Below are 15,903 nucleotides of genomic sequence, written 5' to 3'. Positions count from 1 at the left end.
ATAGAATCAGGACAAACAGAGTGACAGGAAGAGGGGTGGGCAGGGAGGTCAAGTTGAGTATCAGAGTTTAGCTCTGAAGCAACCCTAGGGACAGGATGATTCATGGTAATGATGCTGGAGGGGACATGTGGGCCACAGGGACTGTGAACATCGTGGGTGGGATGTTTGACAGCTGAGAAGATACTCAGCTTCGTGGCTTGGACTGCTCTTGGCTGAGGTGAAGGTTTTCTTCTAACAGTAGCGAAGAGAGCACTGCTATAAACTTGCTGTCATCACAAAGCATTAGAAATGTGTAACACATCAATTTCTGATGACCAATCTAATCAAGCGTACTTTTTAAAATGCTAATTTAATTGACATTTTTCTGCAATGCATTGTATGGAGGCATCATATTAATCACAGAACAGGAAAATAAAGGGAATTTCTATTTGTTTTTATTTTTCATTTTTTAAAATAAATCTGTGTTGCAGGATGTACTGATTACAGTCTTTAGGGGAGCTGGTACAGGCGCCCAGCACACCTCAATTTCCTTTGTATCCTCTTTCTCTCCTTCAGTTCCCTCCTTCCATCTCTGGGCCCCTTTTCTTTTGCAAAAGATCAATCTCTCTATATCCTATTATCATTTATTGTTCCTTTAATTTATATTAGAGAAACCATGTGATATTGAAGCTTGTGTGCACTTAACATTGTGCTCTCAGGTGCATTTATTTTCCTACAAATGACTCAAGTTTATCTTTCTTTATGGCATAATAGTACTCCATTACATATAAATACATCTTTATCCATTTATCTGTTGATATATATATAGGCTGCTTCTAAGATGTAGGTATTACAAATTGTGCTGCTGTAAACATTGATATGTGGGTATCTCTGTAATATGATGTCTTTAACCCTTTTGGAAAGATACTAAGAAAGGAAATAGCTGGGTTGAATGGAAGTTCTAATTTTAGTTTTTTGAGTGGCTGTGTTCCTATTCCCACACCCTCATCAGCATCTGTTATTGTTTGATTTCTTGATGATAGAAATCTGGGGTGAGATGAAATCTCAGTGTCATTTTAATTTGCATTTCTCTAATGGTTGCAGATTGTCAGCTTTTTCTCAGGTGTTTATTGACCACTTGGATTTCTGAAAAATGTCCATTCATTTCAGTTACCCTTTTTGGACCGAGGCTTCTTTGGGAGAAGGTTAATTTTTGAGTTATGTGTTGACTTTTTAAGGGGAGGAAAATTAGTCAGTGAAAAATGCTTTACTGTTAATAAAATTTTTTACAGAAAAAATCTTTTTAAATGCTAATTTAATTAAAAGGTTTTAAGACTGTTTATTGTAGGTCAGTGAAAACAAAGACCATCATACTGAAATGAACAGTTGCTGCATCAGAATTACTGGTAAAGTAGAGGAACAGTTCATATCTTTGGATAAAATTGATAAAATAGGCATAAAACAAATCCTTTAAAAAATTGCTTGTAATCTTGTTTCTATATCTAACAATAAGACAATATTGTAGCCTAGGAGTGTTGCTTCTGTGAAACAATTTTGAAGTAGTTAATCATTTACATTTGCTTTTTCCTTTTACATATGGAATTCTTATTTCACTATACTCAGCCTAGGTTAGGCTCTAAATAACTGGAGTAGTGGTAAAGCAGTCTACGTTATACATGAGGACACAAAAGAACTTTTGCATCATTTTAATAATACTGTTGATTCCATGGGATTAAACTAAGAATGTTGATAATTAGTGACAGTTACCATTTATTTGAATTTGTACACCATGTCAGGAACTAAGTCAAATGTTCCATTAATCTCTCAGAAGCCTTCTGTGGTAAATACTAGTATTAAGGTTAGATTTACAGGTGAGAATGACGAATCTCCAGAAAGTTCTCTGTTTGTCCCACAACTAATGTGATCAGAAACCCAGACTGCACTTTGTTGTGTTTTCAGTTGCTGCATATTTGACCTTTACTTTGAAATTCTATTTTGACTTACTCCTACATGATTTACATCTTCAGAGAGGCTTGTGTAACCTCCTGGACAGTGTTCTGGAGGCAAGTGTGGTGTTTTTCAGGCAGAAGTGGAGACGCACCTGGGTCCCCCAAGCATTCCACACCTCCTGAGTGCGCTGAACCCAGGACAGGAGCTTCCTCAGGCCTGGCCACTTAACTTGGCCCTTGTGCCAAAGATGTGCTTGCTGCTGCTGTTGGTCTCCAGGATTCACCACTCAGTTCTTGGCCATCTTTCCTTTTATTGTCTTGGTTAGATTCTCCATAGGACAGGCCCCTGGAATGCCAACATCCTATCTTTCATTCAAGTTTGGCTCTCTTTGAATAGGGTTTCTCCACATCTGACTCAAAAAGAAACTCATAGACTAGAAGTCAAAGAATGGAAGACAGTATTCCATGAAACAGGAACCCAGAAAAGGAAGGAATAGCTATTCTGTTTGCAGAAAAAGTGAACTTCAAACCTAAAATGATTAAAAGAGATAAAGAAGGCCACTACATACTTGTAAGTAGAAAACTACAAGAAGAAGAACTAACAATTATAAATATATATGCAACAAATACAGGAGCGCTCAACTATATAAGACAAACACTAATGGACATAAAAAACCAAATACACAAGAACACAATTGTAACAGGAGACCTTAACACCCCACTGCCACAAAAAGATAAATCAACTAGACAAAAAGTCAGCAAGAAAATAACAGAACTAAATCACACCTGTGAAAAAATGGACTTAGTGGATGTTTACAGAGTGTTCCCCCCAACCACATTAGAATATACATTCTTCTCAGCTGCACGTGAGACAGTCTCCAAAGTAGGCCATATATTAACTCATAAAACATTCTTAAGTAAATGCAAAGGGAGTGAAATTATCACATGCATAATATCTGGCCACAGTGCACTGAAATTGGAAATCAATGGCAAAAAACTTGAAAAACCTGCATAAATACATGGAAATTAAATAACAATATTCTGAACAACCAGTGGGTTACAGATGAAATCAAAGAAGAAATAAAACAATACCTACAAAACAATGAAAATGCAGACACAACATACTGTAACCTATGGGATGCAATGAAAAGCAGTCCTAAGAGAGAAATATATAGCAATAAATAGTCACATCAAGAAAATGGAATGAGCACAAATAACCATATTACTGATTTTCTGTTGGATCATTGAACAGAAGGGTTTGCACTGTCAGTGTTTGAGTGTTGAGCCATTTTTTAGTGCTTTGATTTTGTCACTTTGGCAACTATTTTTAAGATGACAATGAGTAATGTATCATTTAACAATTTTATGATGTTCATTTTTTAAATTTGATATTGTTCTACCTTTTTCTGTTTTTCTATTTTTTAATTTTCTTTCCTTTCTTTGAAAAAAAGAAAAATATGCAATATAACAACCATTGTTAAATTTCTTTCATTCTATTTTGAAAACCTATATTGTTATTGTTTGCTGTTGTTATCTCTTTTGCTTTTTGTTTTTCTTTTTAAAATAAAAAACAATAATAGGATTTCTTTACTGTGCTTCTAATCCTGCAGAAAGATACTCATTCTCCTATGAGAACACACTGGATGCCATCCTTGAGCATGTTTTCTAGGTGAAGGCTCTTTGAGGAGCAGAGTGGAAATGGGCATTGTTAGTCATGTAGATGTCCAGACAGTGGAAGTAAGTGAAGCTCCTGTGTGTGTGTGTGGCAGAGGTCAGACAGTGGCAGATAGTGCAGCTGTACCACCCTCCAAGTCAGAGGTGGAGGATAGAACCACCTTCTAATATCAAATATCGGAATGGTTTTATTTTTCATGAAGGTAAAGCATTAATAACCACTAATGCTTTAAAGTATACAATGTAAAGCATTAATAAGCTAAAGTACACAAACCCAAATGATAATCTTGATTAACAAACTACCCATGAAGCTCATATTTGTCTCCTTGTGTTTAAAGATGCTTGAAGGCTATAAATCTCTGACCCTCATTCTGACTATTGATTAGTGAGAACCACCCCAACTAATAAAAACAATGGTTTCTCTTTGCTTTAGAGCAGGTATCATACTGAGGAGTTAATTTTTCACTCTTGCAAATGCACTCCTCACCTAGTTCTTCCCTGGAGGCTCCACTGCTACTTAAAGGAAAGAGGCAAGACTACCATCTCACACTGGTGCATCTTGATTTTGACCTCTTCACCTTTGGTTCCTTTTGATTTTGGCCTTAAGTAAATGACATCAGAAATATAGGAAAATATCACAGAAAGGCATATGTCAGTTTTATTTTGCATTTAGGTGCATTGTTGAAAGAGGAAGTAGGGGATTGATTTGTGGAAAAAGAATAGAGATTTCTACTAAAATTTGTTCTTATTGGCTGAAATCATTTTTTAAAAAAAGATCCCAATTAAAATATGCTTTAAAATACACAGGGAATGTGGGATTAACTTCCTTGATTATATGTTGTCATGGAGCACATAAGAATGAAATATCATTAAATAACTTTTCACTGTGGGATATAGGAGAATAAGACTGCCATCTTTATAAAAAATGTTTTGAGTTCACAAAGATTTCAGTTCAAGTCTTCCTTGGACTCCTATGATTATTTACAGATGCCACAAATTTCCCACACTGTGTCAACCAATGGCCAGGTCCTGGTTAAAACACATTCTCTGAGAGCCTCAGGACTTCTTCTCCACACCTGTGGGCCACTCTCCAAACCCTCTGTGTCCTACCATGTCTTTCTACATCTTAGGTTACATGCCAGATTTCTGAATTGAGCACTTGTGCTGCTCACCAGTGCTAAGCCCCAAAGACTTCCCCAGTAGACTGCAAGTCTAGCAGCCCTTGGCCCAGGCCGGATGTCACTCCTTCCTGGAAGCTCCCCTGGCCAGTGTCACTCTGTCCCCTCTCTGACGAGCATGCTGTGTCCTCACTCTTCCCACAGTTCCCAGGGAACCCTTTACTTCTTGTATATGCAGAGTATGTAGCTTCATGTCTTCCCTTCCTTCTTTCACCTGGTGTCTGTCCTCCTTCATAATCCACTGGACCCTGGAGTGGAGGGCACTGGTGCTCTTGTACCAATAAGAGTTTATATTTGTTAAAATTGAGATAAAAGAAGCCTTTTGAAACTTCAACACACTAACTCCTTAACAAAATCTCAATGAAGAACACTACCATGATATTTTATTGAAATTATTTAAGAAATAGATAAATTTTAATTATCAAGAGTAAATAAAATATTTGTAAATACAGAAATGAAGTTTTTAATAGAAATGGGAACCTAAAGGTGCTCTATATTCATACCTAAAGCTTCCTGCACTACTGAGGAGACAGACTCCTAGGACATGACAAGTAAGTGGGTCCAACTCAAGAGTGGCCAACTCTGTCCTTGTTAATTTTTGCATGAATATGAGCAGAACTTTTTCATGAGAAATTTTGATTAAAAAATCAGAGATTTCTCCAGGCAGATTAAATTCTACAAAAAATTATTTTACTCATTCTGGAAAAGTAATTGTTTCTATAATAAAAGCATTTGTATTGTGATATTATATAGCCAAGATCAGTCAAAATTATGTCCTATTTATAAGATTTTGATGTTAGAAAAGTACTTGAAAAATCTATGAATCAGAATAGAGCTAAGACTTTCTGAATAAATATTTTACGGTTAGTAACTGCTTAACAGAAAACACTTAAAACAACCAATGTTTTCCAGCCATTGTTAATGAAATTTTTTTCATTTAATTAGTGTGCTTTTAGAACAAATAGGTTGTGTTCTCTGCCATTTAAAAACTCAAGGATTTAATTTAGAGTTCAGTAATTGAATGAGATGGTATAATAATGTTTTATATAAATTCATATTTCTTATCTTTTCCACAGAACAAAATGTGCTGTATGTCATAATCATTATTGTTTGCTTTTCTGGAAGGTTTTTGTTTAAATTTCTACTATTCATTTTGCCTTGTAAACCTGCCCTTAAATATAGTGTGGACAGTAGCCTAATAGGAGCAAGCACATAGTTGCCTTTGTGACACTGTTATAGTGATCAATTTTTGGTCTCTTTTAGACAGCACTTCCTATCACATCCTTTTCTAGGGGTCCAGACATATCACTGCCATTTGCCTTAGCTTTTCTGAGAAGTTAGAAGTTTGAGTGTCAGAGTTACTTTATCTCAGAGGCATTTCCTTCCTGCTTTTCCTCCTCCTTCTCTTTCTTCTTTGCTCCTTTCTTTTCTTTCTCTTTTTCTGTTATTTTAAAAGGGCAAGGAAGTGAAATATACTATCTGGGCTGACTTTCAAGAACCATGGATTTTTTTAAAAACTAGGAAAAATGAGTTTGAGTGTTTTCCCCATAAAGAAATGACCAATGTTTGAGGAAACAGATGTTTGACTTAATTTAAACATTATACAATGTGTACTTGTATTGAAATATCACCTGAGATAACAGCAGGCTACAGAGACTCTCTGAAATATTCAACTTACATTCCAAAAATAATACAGCATGGGGAGCCCCAAACAGAAGGAGATACACCCTCCTGACCAAGGAACAAACTAAGATGAGAGAAACCAATTAAAAATATAGTCCCAGTGCTACAACTGGAACAGCTACAGACTCTGTGCTGCCCCTTGAACTCACTGCTTGAATTCACTGCTGCTGCTGTGCTTGAATTGGCGCAGCCAGCATAGCCTTCCAGTTTCAACTCACTGGAGATGTGAACGCACTGAGGGCAGGAGTCAGCGAATGGAATTGAGAGCATAGCTGGTGGGGAACCCTGCATCAACCTGTGGTGAGTGAGGGGAATAAAATCCCATCCATAGAGAAGGGGGAGCTCCAACAGATGACATACAGGAACCGGGCAGACTGGCCAGAACAAGGGGCTGCAGTGATTTCAGTCATCTATTCACTTCCCAAGTGGGATTGGTGGGGAGCACTTGACCTGGGTGATGCCCGGACTGAAGCCCAATAGGTTAGCCCAAACCAAGTCTCTATACCTGGCAGTGCACCCTAGCAGCAGGTTGGCTGATTAAGAGAAGCAGGCCCAACATAGGCTGCCTAGGGCGGTACCTCCTAGTACACTGCAGTGGGAGGGACCACCCAGTCAGCACACCTTACACAAACTGAAACCAACAAAGAAAGAAACTGGGCCTCCTATATTCGCCTGTATGAAAGGAACAAAAAATATGAGAAGAGGAGGCAACAAGAAAGGGTCCTGAGTCCCCAGTCCTGAGAACATTGATCCAGGAAAAGTAAATGCAAAGGAGAATGAGGACAGCAAACATGCAATATCAAACATGGCACCAATATACATAAAGCAGTACCTTCGAAATCCTCATGGACAAGTTCAAAAGTGAAGTATTTAACCAAGTAGAGCAAGATATAAATAGAATAATTAAAGAAATGCTAAGTACCTCCCAAGAAAAAACAAATGGAAGAACAGAAAAAGGGGGAGAATTGTTTGATGGATAAAATAGAGAAAACATAGAATACATGAAGCAGGTTCAAAGAGATTACCAGGAAATTAAAACTCCATTGAAAGCCGGCAAAACTGCTTGAAAGAAACTAAGGATAGATTATCTGAACTGGAGGACAGGTTTGCAATGTGGGAACACGAAAGGAAAAGTTTCTTAAAAATAACAAGGAAACAAGCAGTAACAATACAAAGGCTAGAAGATGACAAAAGGATCTATAACTTAAGCATAAAGAATGTGAATGAAAGCAGGGGTACAAACAAAGGAACTGCAAAGGCTATTCACAGAAATAATGAGGGAAAACTTCCCAAATATGGGAAAAGGAAAAGATACTCAGATGTATGGGGCATACAGAACTCCAGCCACCTAAAACCAAAACAGAACTACACCCAGGCATATAATAATCAACATCCCAGAAATCCAATATAAGAACAGGATATTAAAAGTTGTCAGAGACAAGAAATGTAGAACTTACAAGGAAAACCCATCAGAATTACAGCAGACTTCTCGGCACAAACCATCAAATTGAGAAGAGTGTGGGTCAAATTAATCCAAGCCTTGAAAGAAAATAACCTCCAGCCCAGATTGATGTATCCTGCATAATTGTCCATAGAAATTAATGGAGAAACAAGATGCTTCCAAGATAAAAAGGAACTGGGGGAATTCACCACCACCAATCCAATTGTACAGAGAACACTACAGGACATTGTAAAGAGAGAGAAAAGCACCAGGATTTCAGGAACAGTGGCAGAAAGGCCCCAAGAATGGAGCAAAAAGTGAAATGAAGAAGACAGACAACTAATGATGGAAAAAGAGCTCAACAGAAATGAGGCAGAGAAGACTGGATATAATTTCTAATATAGATGGCCTAGATACACTAACTTAAGGGAAAGAAGAGAGAATTGCAGGCAGAATGGATCAAGAGATAGGGTCAACCGAGATGTTCTTTATAGGAAATGTAATTAACCTGAAGAACGGTATATGGACCAAAATCAAATATGAGAAAACAGAACTCAATGTGATAGGGAACCAGAGAGTAACAGAGGTAACTGGACTGGTATTTATGAATAGGTTGAACAGATAGGCTTTAATAAGTGAAGAAATATAACTAGAGATCAAATCTAGGAGTGAGAAAGTTCAGAAACACTTGGGTTAATAGCAAGTTGCCCCTCAATATAAAATCAAGAGTGTTGGGGAAACCCAAAAGTACACAGTACATCCTGGGGGAGTAAAGGGGAAGGAATAGTCTTAAAAAATATAGCAGAAGATATAGCTAATAGTGTATCAGGAATTAAAACCCTTATTACTCGCACCACTCTGCTTGGATGGAACTTGTTCCATCCCAGTTTGTATACAAGCACTGGATCTGAGGGCACAGACAGATGTCCCAAAGATATCAGGATATAGCACAGTGGTCATCTTTAATTTCCTATTAACTTAATCCAGATCCCTGTATAACTTTTACTGTTGTATCATGATTGTTCTTAGTTAAATCTGATTTGTTTGATTGCTGCTTATTACTGACAGATTTTATTCAAAACTGTTAGGTTGATGGTATCAAGTTGAAGAGTATAGACAACTATACTGAAAATGACAATGATTCACTATGATATCCATTCTGATTTGATTACTACCTGTTTTTGTAGCTCTACACTATCTACAAAGTTGTATTTCTATTAATTCTGTTATGTACTGGTATATTCAATTATATTTTATCTGATGATATAGCCAATTCTGTTGATAATAACAAGAGACAACATAATGACCATGGTACAATTCCTTATACAGTAGTTTTATATGACTTTTTAGTTTTATGTGTCTATAGGAATATTTTTTGTTCTGTCCTGCTTTGTTCTGTTTCTCCCTCTCATATAGAAAGGATAGAAATACGTTAAGATTCATGCTTGTGTAAAACCTATAAACAGTTTATGAGAACTGATCTTATGACACATGATGAAATGAACAAATACTTTGAAAGGGCACTATAGTACCCAGTGCTGATTCCAGAGTGTCATGATGTGAAATCCAGCAATACTATTAATCTTGGTTCAGAATGATTTTAATCTACTAAGTTTTGTTTGGTCTCAACATAAATGAAGATATGGATAAATGCGTACATGTCTAAGTGTATAGGATTGATAGCCATATTACTTAGTTTTTGTTGAATAGTTGAACAGAACAGATACTGTTTGCAGTATCCCTGGTTGAATTCCCATTGGTATGTTCCACTTTTGTATCTTGAACAATTATTTGTGGGGGGACAATATGTATACATCAACTAGTGATTTATTACTGCTTATTTCTTTTCTTTGAAAGTATGTATTATTTCTGCCCATTTTCTGTTTTGTTTTGTCTTTCTTTAAATAAAATTTTAAAAAGATAAAATAAAAGAGGGGAAAATTTTTCCCAAAAGGCCAAAAAAAAGAGAAATATCATCTGATACCCCATAAATATGTGCAATTTTTATGTTTTCATATTATCAGTTGAAAAGAAACTTAGTAAGTGGCAATATTCTTTGCTCTGTTTTTACATGCTGAATTTACAAACATAAAATCAATGTACTTGTAATTTATTGCTAATCCAGGTTTTCAGCAGAAGAGATGTGTACTACCATGGACCAGGAAGTACAATGAATCAGCAATGTCCTGAACAACCAAGCAGAGATCATGTCTTTTTGAGGCTCTAAGACAGATTCAAGAGGGTAGAAAAGAGCTGTATCTTGCTCCTGACTGTCAGAATAGCATAATGTTGTTCTGTTGTTGAGCAATGGGCCCCTAGCAGTGCCCACTGGAAGAGTCCCACACCCATGGATGACTGCAGGAGCTGCCTCACAACTCAGATCTGTGTCTCTCTCTCTATCTCTGTGTCTCTGTCTCTGCCTCTGTCTCTCTGTCTCTGTCTGTGTCTGTCTGTGTCTGTCTGTCTGTGTCTGTCTGTCTGTGTCTCTCTCTCTCTCTCTCTCTCTCTCTCTCTCTCTCTCTCTCTCTCACATGCTAATTTGGTAAATTTCTGGCCACAGACCCTCAGATGACCTGATTGAGTTTGTTGGATACTAATATAGAACACCACCCTGGACAAAGTTCAGGGGAATAACCCATGAGCTTATTATTCTACTTGCATTTTCGCCAGAAATGTAATTGGCTTTTGAAGTGAGACAGTTCTCTAATGTGAAAATCTGCCCCACACATTGCTAGATATTCAAATGTCTAACCTTTCAGGCACAGTGACAAGCAAAATACCACTCTTTTCTTTTCCAAAATAGATGCACATAGGTAAAAATTTTAAGGGCCGTTGAATCCTTCTTTTTTGAAGTGGGACCAAAGAGATTTTTACATCACAAGTGTAATTAGAATTTAGATTAATTTTTTTTGTAAATTTTAAGAAGTGTACTTCCTGAACTAAAAGTATTCATGGGAACATACAATGAAGAACAGCTCAGATTTTTCTGGTTAAATACTAACTAGCGAAAGGAAAATAAACCAGGTCCCTTCAAATCTGTGATTCAATGTTAGTAATACAGCTGGGTTTAAAATTATTATAAAGCATGTTCTTGGTCTCTAAATTGCATTAAGGATTGGCTGAATTAAATGAGCATTCATCATTTTGTCTTTTATTTATAACACTTGCTACTATATGAACTTTGAAAATGGCACCTTAAGAATTGAGTTACAACCCTAGCATTCTTTTTTGTTTTTTGTCTTTTTCCTTTTTATCGGTACCGGGGATCGAACTCACGACTGCCTGCTTGCAAAGCAGGTGCTTATGCCGCTGAGCTAAATCCCCAGCCCCTAACCCTAGCATTCTTAAATTGTTTTCTGATCTTAAGTTTACACTTCATAGACACAACAGGTTAAACAAGTTACTTCTTTTACTAATATTCCACAATTTCTAAACAAAAACATTTAAATAATAACTAATTTACTTTCAAATACAAATCCTATATTATAAAGTTACTATACTATAAAGTTATTAAAGTTATACTATAAATACTATACTATAAAGTTATATTATACTATAAAGTTATTAAAACTTTTATATTAAAGTTAACACAAGTGTAATAAAATGCCTTGAACATCCAGGCTTCAACTTCTCAAAGGAAAATGCCTAAATGACTAATGTAACTAAAGGACAGAGAGATACTGTGTTATCTCATGCTTCTCCTAAGTAAAATTTAAAGATGCTGTCACCTTTAACTCATGTAGCAGTAGCACCAATTGTGCAGGTATTTGGAAACATATGAAATGTTCTGATCACCACAGTAACTAGGAGAGGGTGTTCAGTTAGCCTTCAGTGTCTGAGGACCCAGGGTAATACATCTGTGTATGTATTATCTATGATATGCAGGATGATGCTACAAAACAAAAAGGTGTCCTGCATGAAAACCAGTGATGCTAGTACTGAAAAACACTACTCACCTTCAACAGACCAAGTTCCAGCTCCACACCAAGGGAGAGAGAAAGTCACCTGCCTTTTCTAGGAGATTTCATAGTAGGCACTGTAACATTATCCAGGTGCACATGAAAACCAGAGATGCTACTCACCTGTCTTCTGAGTTTCTCTGTGCTCTGGGGCCAACTATTTCCATGGTCATGTTTTAAATACAGGTGGGGAGCATGTATGCAAGCAGGGCTAGGGACAGTCCTTCAAATTATTATTTCTGATCATGCTTGGTTTCTTTGAGATGATTCTTTTCTTATTCTCTCTGATATGTTCTTTCAAGTAGTCTCTGTGCTTATCTGCCGGACTTCTTGATGGGAAAATTGCCCTCCCAACAGCCCTTCCTAGGCCAATTTTCCCAACCAGTCCACCTGCACCCTCCAACTATTGCCACAAGTTCCCCACTTCGCTTATATCTCAAAAATCTTCAATGAATTTCTACTTCCTATCATGTCACCCTCTTTTCTTTGCATCAAAATATTATAATGATATGGCCTTGTCTTTCATATCTTTGTGTTCTCCATGTTGTCTTGAGCAGTGTCTGGCACATGTTGGATGTACACGTAATTACTGTACCTTGAAAATTCGCTTACTAAAGCAGTTCTTAGGGCCAAATATTTCTTAAAACTGTTTTTTTAGTGTTTCCTTCCAAGCCTTTAATTTCACTGTCCTGTAAAATACCTCTCCTGCATAAGACATATTTTACAGGAGAGTAAAGGGTAGCAACACTGAGACTTCTACAGGTAACTAACTATGCATTATTACAGGATACAATTCCAGCTTGTTTTTTACCAAAATGCATAATGATGTGTAGTACAGGACCAGGGATTTAGCTCAGTGGCATAAGCACTTGTCTGGCAAGCACAAGGCCATGAGTTCAATCCTCAGTACAAGAGAAAGAAAGAAAGAAAGAAAGAAAGAGAGAGAGAGAGAGAGAGAGAGAGAGAGAGAGAGAGAGAGAGAGAGAGAAGAAAGAAAGAAAGAAAGAAAGAAAGAAAGAAAGAAAGAAAGAAAGAAAGAAAGAAAGGTAATGTATGTTATGTCTGGGGCATAGAAATATTTTCACTATGTTCTTGAAATTTATAGGATAACCTAATTCTTAATCTGAATAACATGAGGTCTGTCACAATATCATAGGAGAAATCTCCTATATAAGCCACAAATCTGATAAAAGATTTTTAAGCCAGACATGTAAAAGAAAAATAAAACAAGATAGATAGTGTTATCAAATTGCATTAACTTGTCTGTGATGAATTCTTCACTTCTGAATTAACATTGGTCTCTAAATGATAGCAGAATTCTCATTTACTCTCAATTTATAAGCAAAGTACTCAATAAAACACTTTGCAAATTCAAGCATATTCAAATAGTCTACAACTCACATGTCTTGGGTGTTTATATAGATTTATACGTAGAGTTCTTGAATTATCGCATCCACCAGCCTTGTTTTTTTCAACTAATATCCAAAGGTGTTGCTCCTGGAAATATTCAGCTTCCTTCAGAAATACCAGCCCAAGACTTTAAAAATATTTCCATACATTATTTATTTCTTATCTTTTTAGATAGAGGGAAAATATCTATCATCTCTGTTTAGTTACACAGAATTAGGCTACTGCTATGTAACAGGAATCATCCTGCTAGTATCCAGGAATTGAGAGGCAAGCCCCTTTGGTCTGGGCTGAATTTAATTAAGTGGACATTGTAAACATTTCCATAGGAGGTAGAACATACACTTTTGACTTTTGGTCAAACAAGCGATAGTAAACAATGATTCTCAGAGCCTAATAAATTAAAGGCATTATAAAGGCATTAAATATACTTTTTTTAAGAAACCAAAGAAGAAGGAGTATACACATTTTCAATAAATTAAAGAGTAAAATAGTAAATCCTGGTAGTTAAAATGTTCATATCTTCAAATCTCCACTGCTTTCATTTGATAGTGTTTCAAACTATGATTAACAAGGAGATCACACTGTAAGCTATGTGTGCACAAGGCAAACCACAAGCAGGGCCATCTACTATGGAGTTTCCCCGTAGCACGGGTGCCACCATTTCCAGCTGCCACCTCTGGTATTTCCTTCTTTTCCATCACAGCCTTCACAGGAGTGTTTGAAATTTCTACTTCATCCAGTGCGATTGGTTTAGGTACCTCCGCCTGTTGTTCCCATAAACACAGTGTTGATGGGTGGCAAAGAGGACACAATCTCTGAACTGCTTGCTCCATGGGAGTCCAGGGCTTCTTGCACTGGATACTGGCTGGAAGTTCCATACATACACTGGGATGAAGAGGAAGGAATTGGGGTTTGCAAGTTGGAAGCTGGAAGGAAAAACCAGAATTGGCAATTGACAACTGACATTTTCTTTTCTTTGTAACTGCTACTCACTTTAAGCTTCTATAGTATTTAGTCTTGCATTTAGTACACACACTGTTTGAAATTTGAATGCATGTAATCGGAGCAATCACTTTTTTCCCATTTGGTATCTTGCTAGAAATTGTTATTTCTTATATACTTCATAACTGAATGTCATCTTAAGTTCTACCATTAGAACTCTATTCCATCACCTGACTCTTCTTTCATCTGTACCATCATCTCTCACCTAACACAGCGCCTTCCTAACTGGCCTGGTGACTCTCACCACTGCCTCATTCTTCACCTTCCAGCAAGCAGCTAGAATGACCTTGTAGAAATGCAGAACTAACCTTCACACTCCTCAAATGCAGCAATTACTTCCCACACTTGGAACAAAACTAGCTTCTTTCCCTTGGTTATGAACCTACACCAGTGGTGCCAAACCTAGGACAGGTGTGCTGTAGCAGCTGTTTATCATTGAAAGCTCTAAAAGTTTTGCCATCACCGTCCTGCACGAATGAGCTCTGCTCCATGATTCAATTTGTTCCATTGTCTCCTTTGCTCACCATGCCCAAGCCACACTGGCTTTCTTTCTGCCCAGTGAATATCCAGACTTGTTCCCATTCAGAAGCTCCGCACTGCATCTGTTTTGCCCAGAACCCCACTGCAGATGCTCACCGCAGTGCCCCCTTCCCACTTACTGCACTCAGTTGCATCTACTCAGGGTTCCGCTACAGCCACCCGCACAGAGCAGCATCTCCATCCCTGGCCACCAGTTCAAGCTAACCAACCAACTCAGAAAATCTGAAATCATTTTGGTGATGCATCCTTGCTTTCTTCTTCCTTATACAAGGGAAACTTCCTCAGGCAAGGATGGTGGCCTAATCAGCCCCTCACCCTCTCTGTCTGGACTGGGGTCTGGCACAGGTATGCCACTCCCTGGCCATGGGATGGGATTGGTGGCTGCCTGCTTGCTGTCTGTTACTAGAAACTGGGCTCTGCAAGAGCCTCTGAAGGAGGCCCCTGATTCTCTTGGTCCTGCTATATCTATCCCTTTTCCATCCTCAAGCCAGCTTTGACAAAGTTCAGAATCCCCAACACTGTTAGCCGTGTGATTCAGAGCTTCCATTATCTGTCAAGTAAACAGAACTAATAGTAACAATAGCAACGAAGCACATTATAGTCAGGCTGAAAAACCTCCTGAAGTGGAATTTTCCACTTCATTAGAGTAACCTAGAAGCAATAACTGCAAATGGTGAGAGATGAGCTATGGAGCTGTGCAGGGAGCTTCTGCGATCTCAGGAAAGGAAGAAGCACTTCCGAGTGCTTATTGGAAAGGTACACTGAGTGAGCAGGGAGGAACTTATCTCACTCTCTTCCGGCCTGACCGTCAATGCCTGTACTTACACTGGTCTAAATCAGTTCCAGTGTAGGACTCTAAACATCTAATAGAAACATTAATTCTCAGCTTTGATTCTTAAAGTACATATAGCTTATTAAAAATTTTAGAAACTAAATTTATACATAGACTCAGCCTAAAGATCTATGTTGTTAGTAACACACTAATTCTTGTAGACTAAGTGTAGATGTTTGCGTGTGTATGTGCACATATATGTGTTAGGGATTGAACCATGGCTTCTCATATGTCTGGCAAGCAATTGAGATACATG

At 37.5% G+C, this 15,903-nt stretch overlaps 1 protein-coding gene across 1 annotated transcript in view; it reads right to left on the bottom strand.

Annotated features, from left to right (window-relative positions):
* Nucleotides 1-13,419: 13,419 nt before the first annotated feature.
* Rfx6 (regulatory factor X6) overlaps nucleotides 13,420-15,903 on the bottom strand; it is a 60,007-nt gene continuing 57,523 nt past the window's right edge. Inside the window, exon 19 of the mRNA XM_063235028.1 lies at nucleotides 13,420-14,199. Coding sequence (XP_063091098.1) covers nucleotides 14,024-14,199 — 176 coding nt within the window. The 3' untranslated portion in view covers nucleotides 13,420-14,023. The remainder of the gene's footprint in view (nucleotides 14,200-15,903) is intronic.

This window comes from Cavia porcellus, unplaced genomic scaffold, assembly GCF_034190915.1.
Source record: "Cavia porcellus strain 051 isolate PalLab524CR breed Dunkin Hartley unplaced genomic scaffold, mCavPor4.1 scaffold_24, whole genome shotgun sequence".
Classification (NCBI taxonomy): domain Eukaryota; kingdom Metazoa; phylum Chordata; class Mammalia; order Rodentia; family Caviidae; genus Cavia; species Cavia porcellus.
The sequence above is the reverse complement of the archived record's forward strand: the minus strand, read 5'-3'. Positions and strand labels throughout refer to the sequence as shown.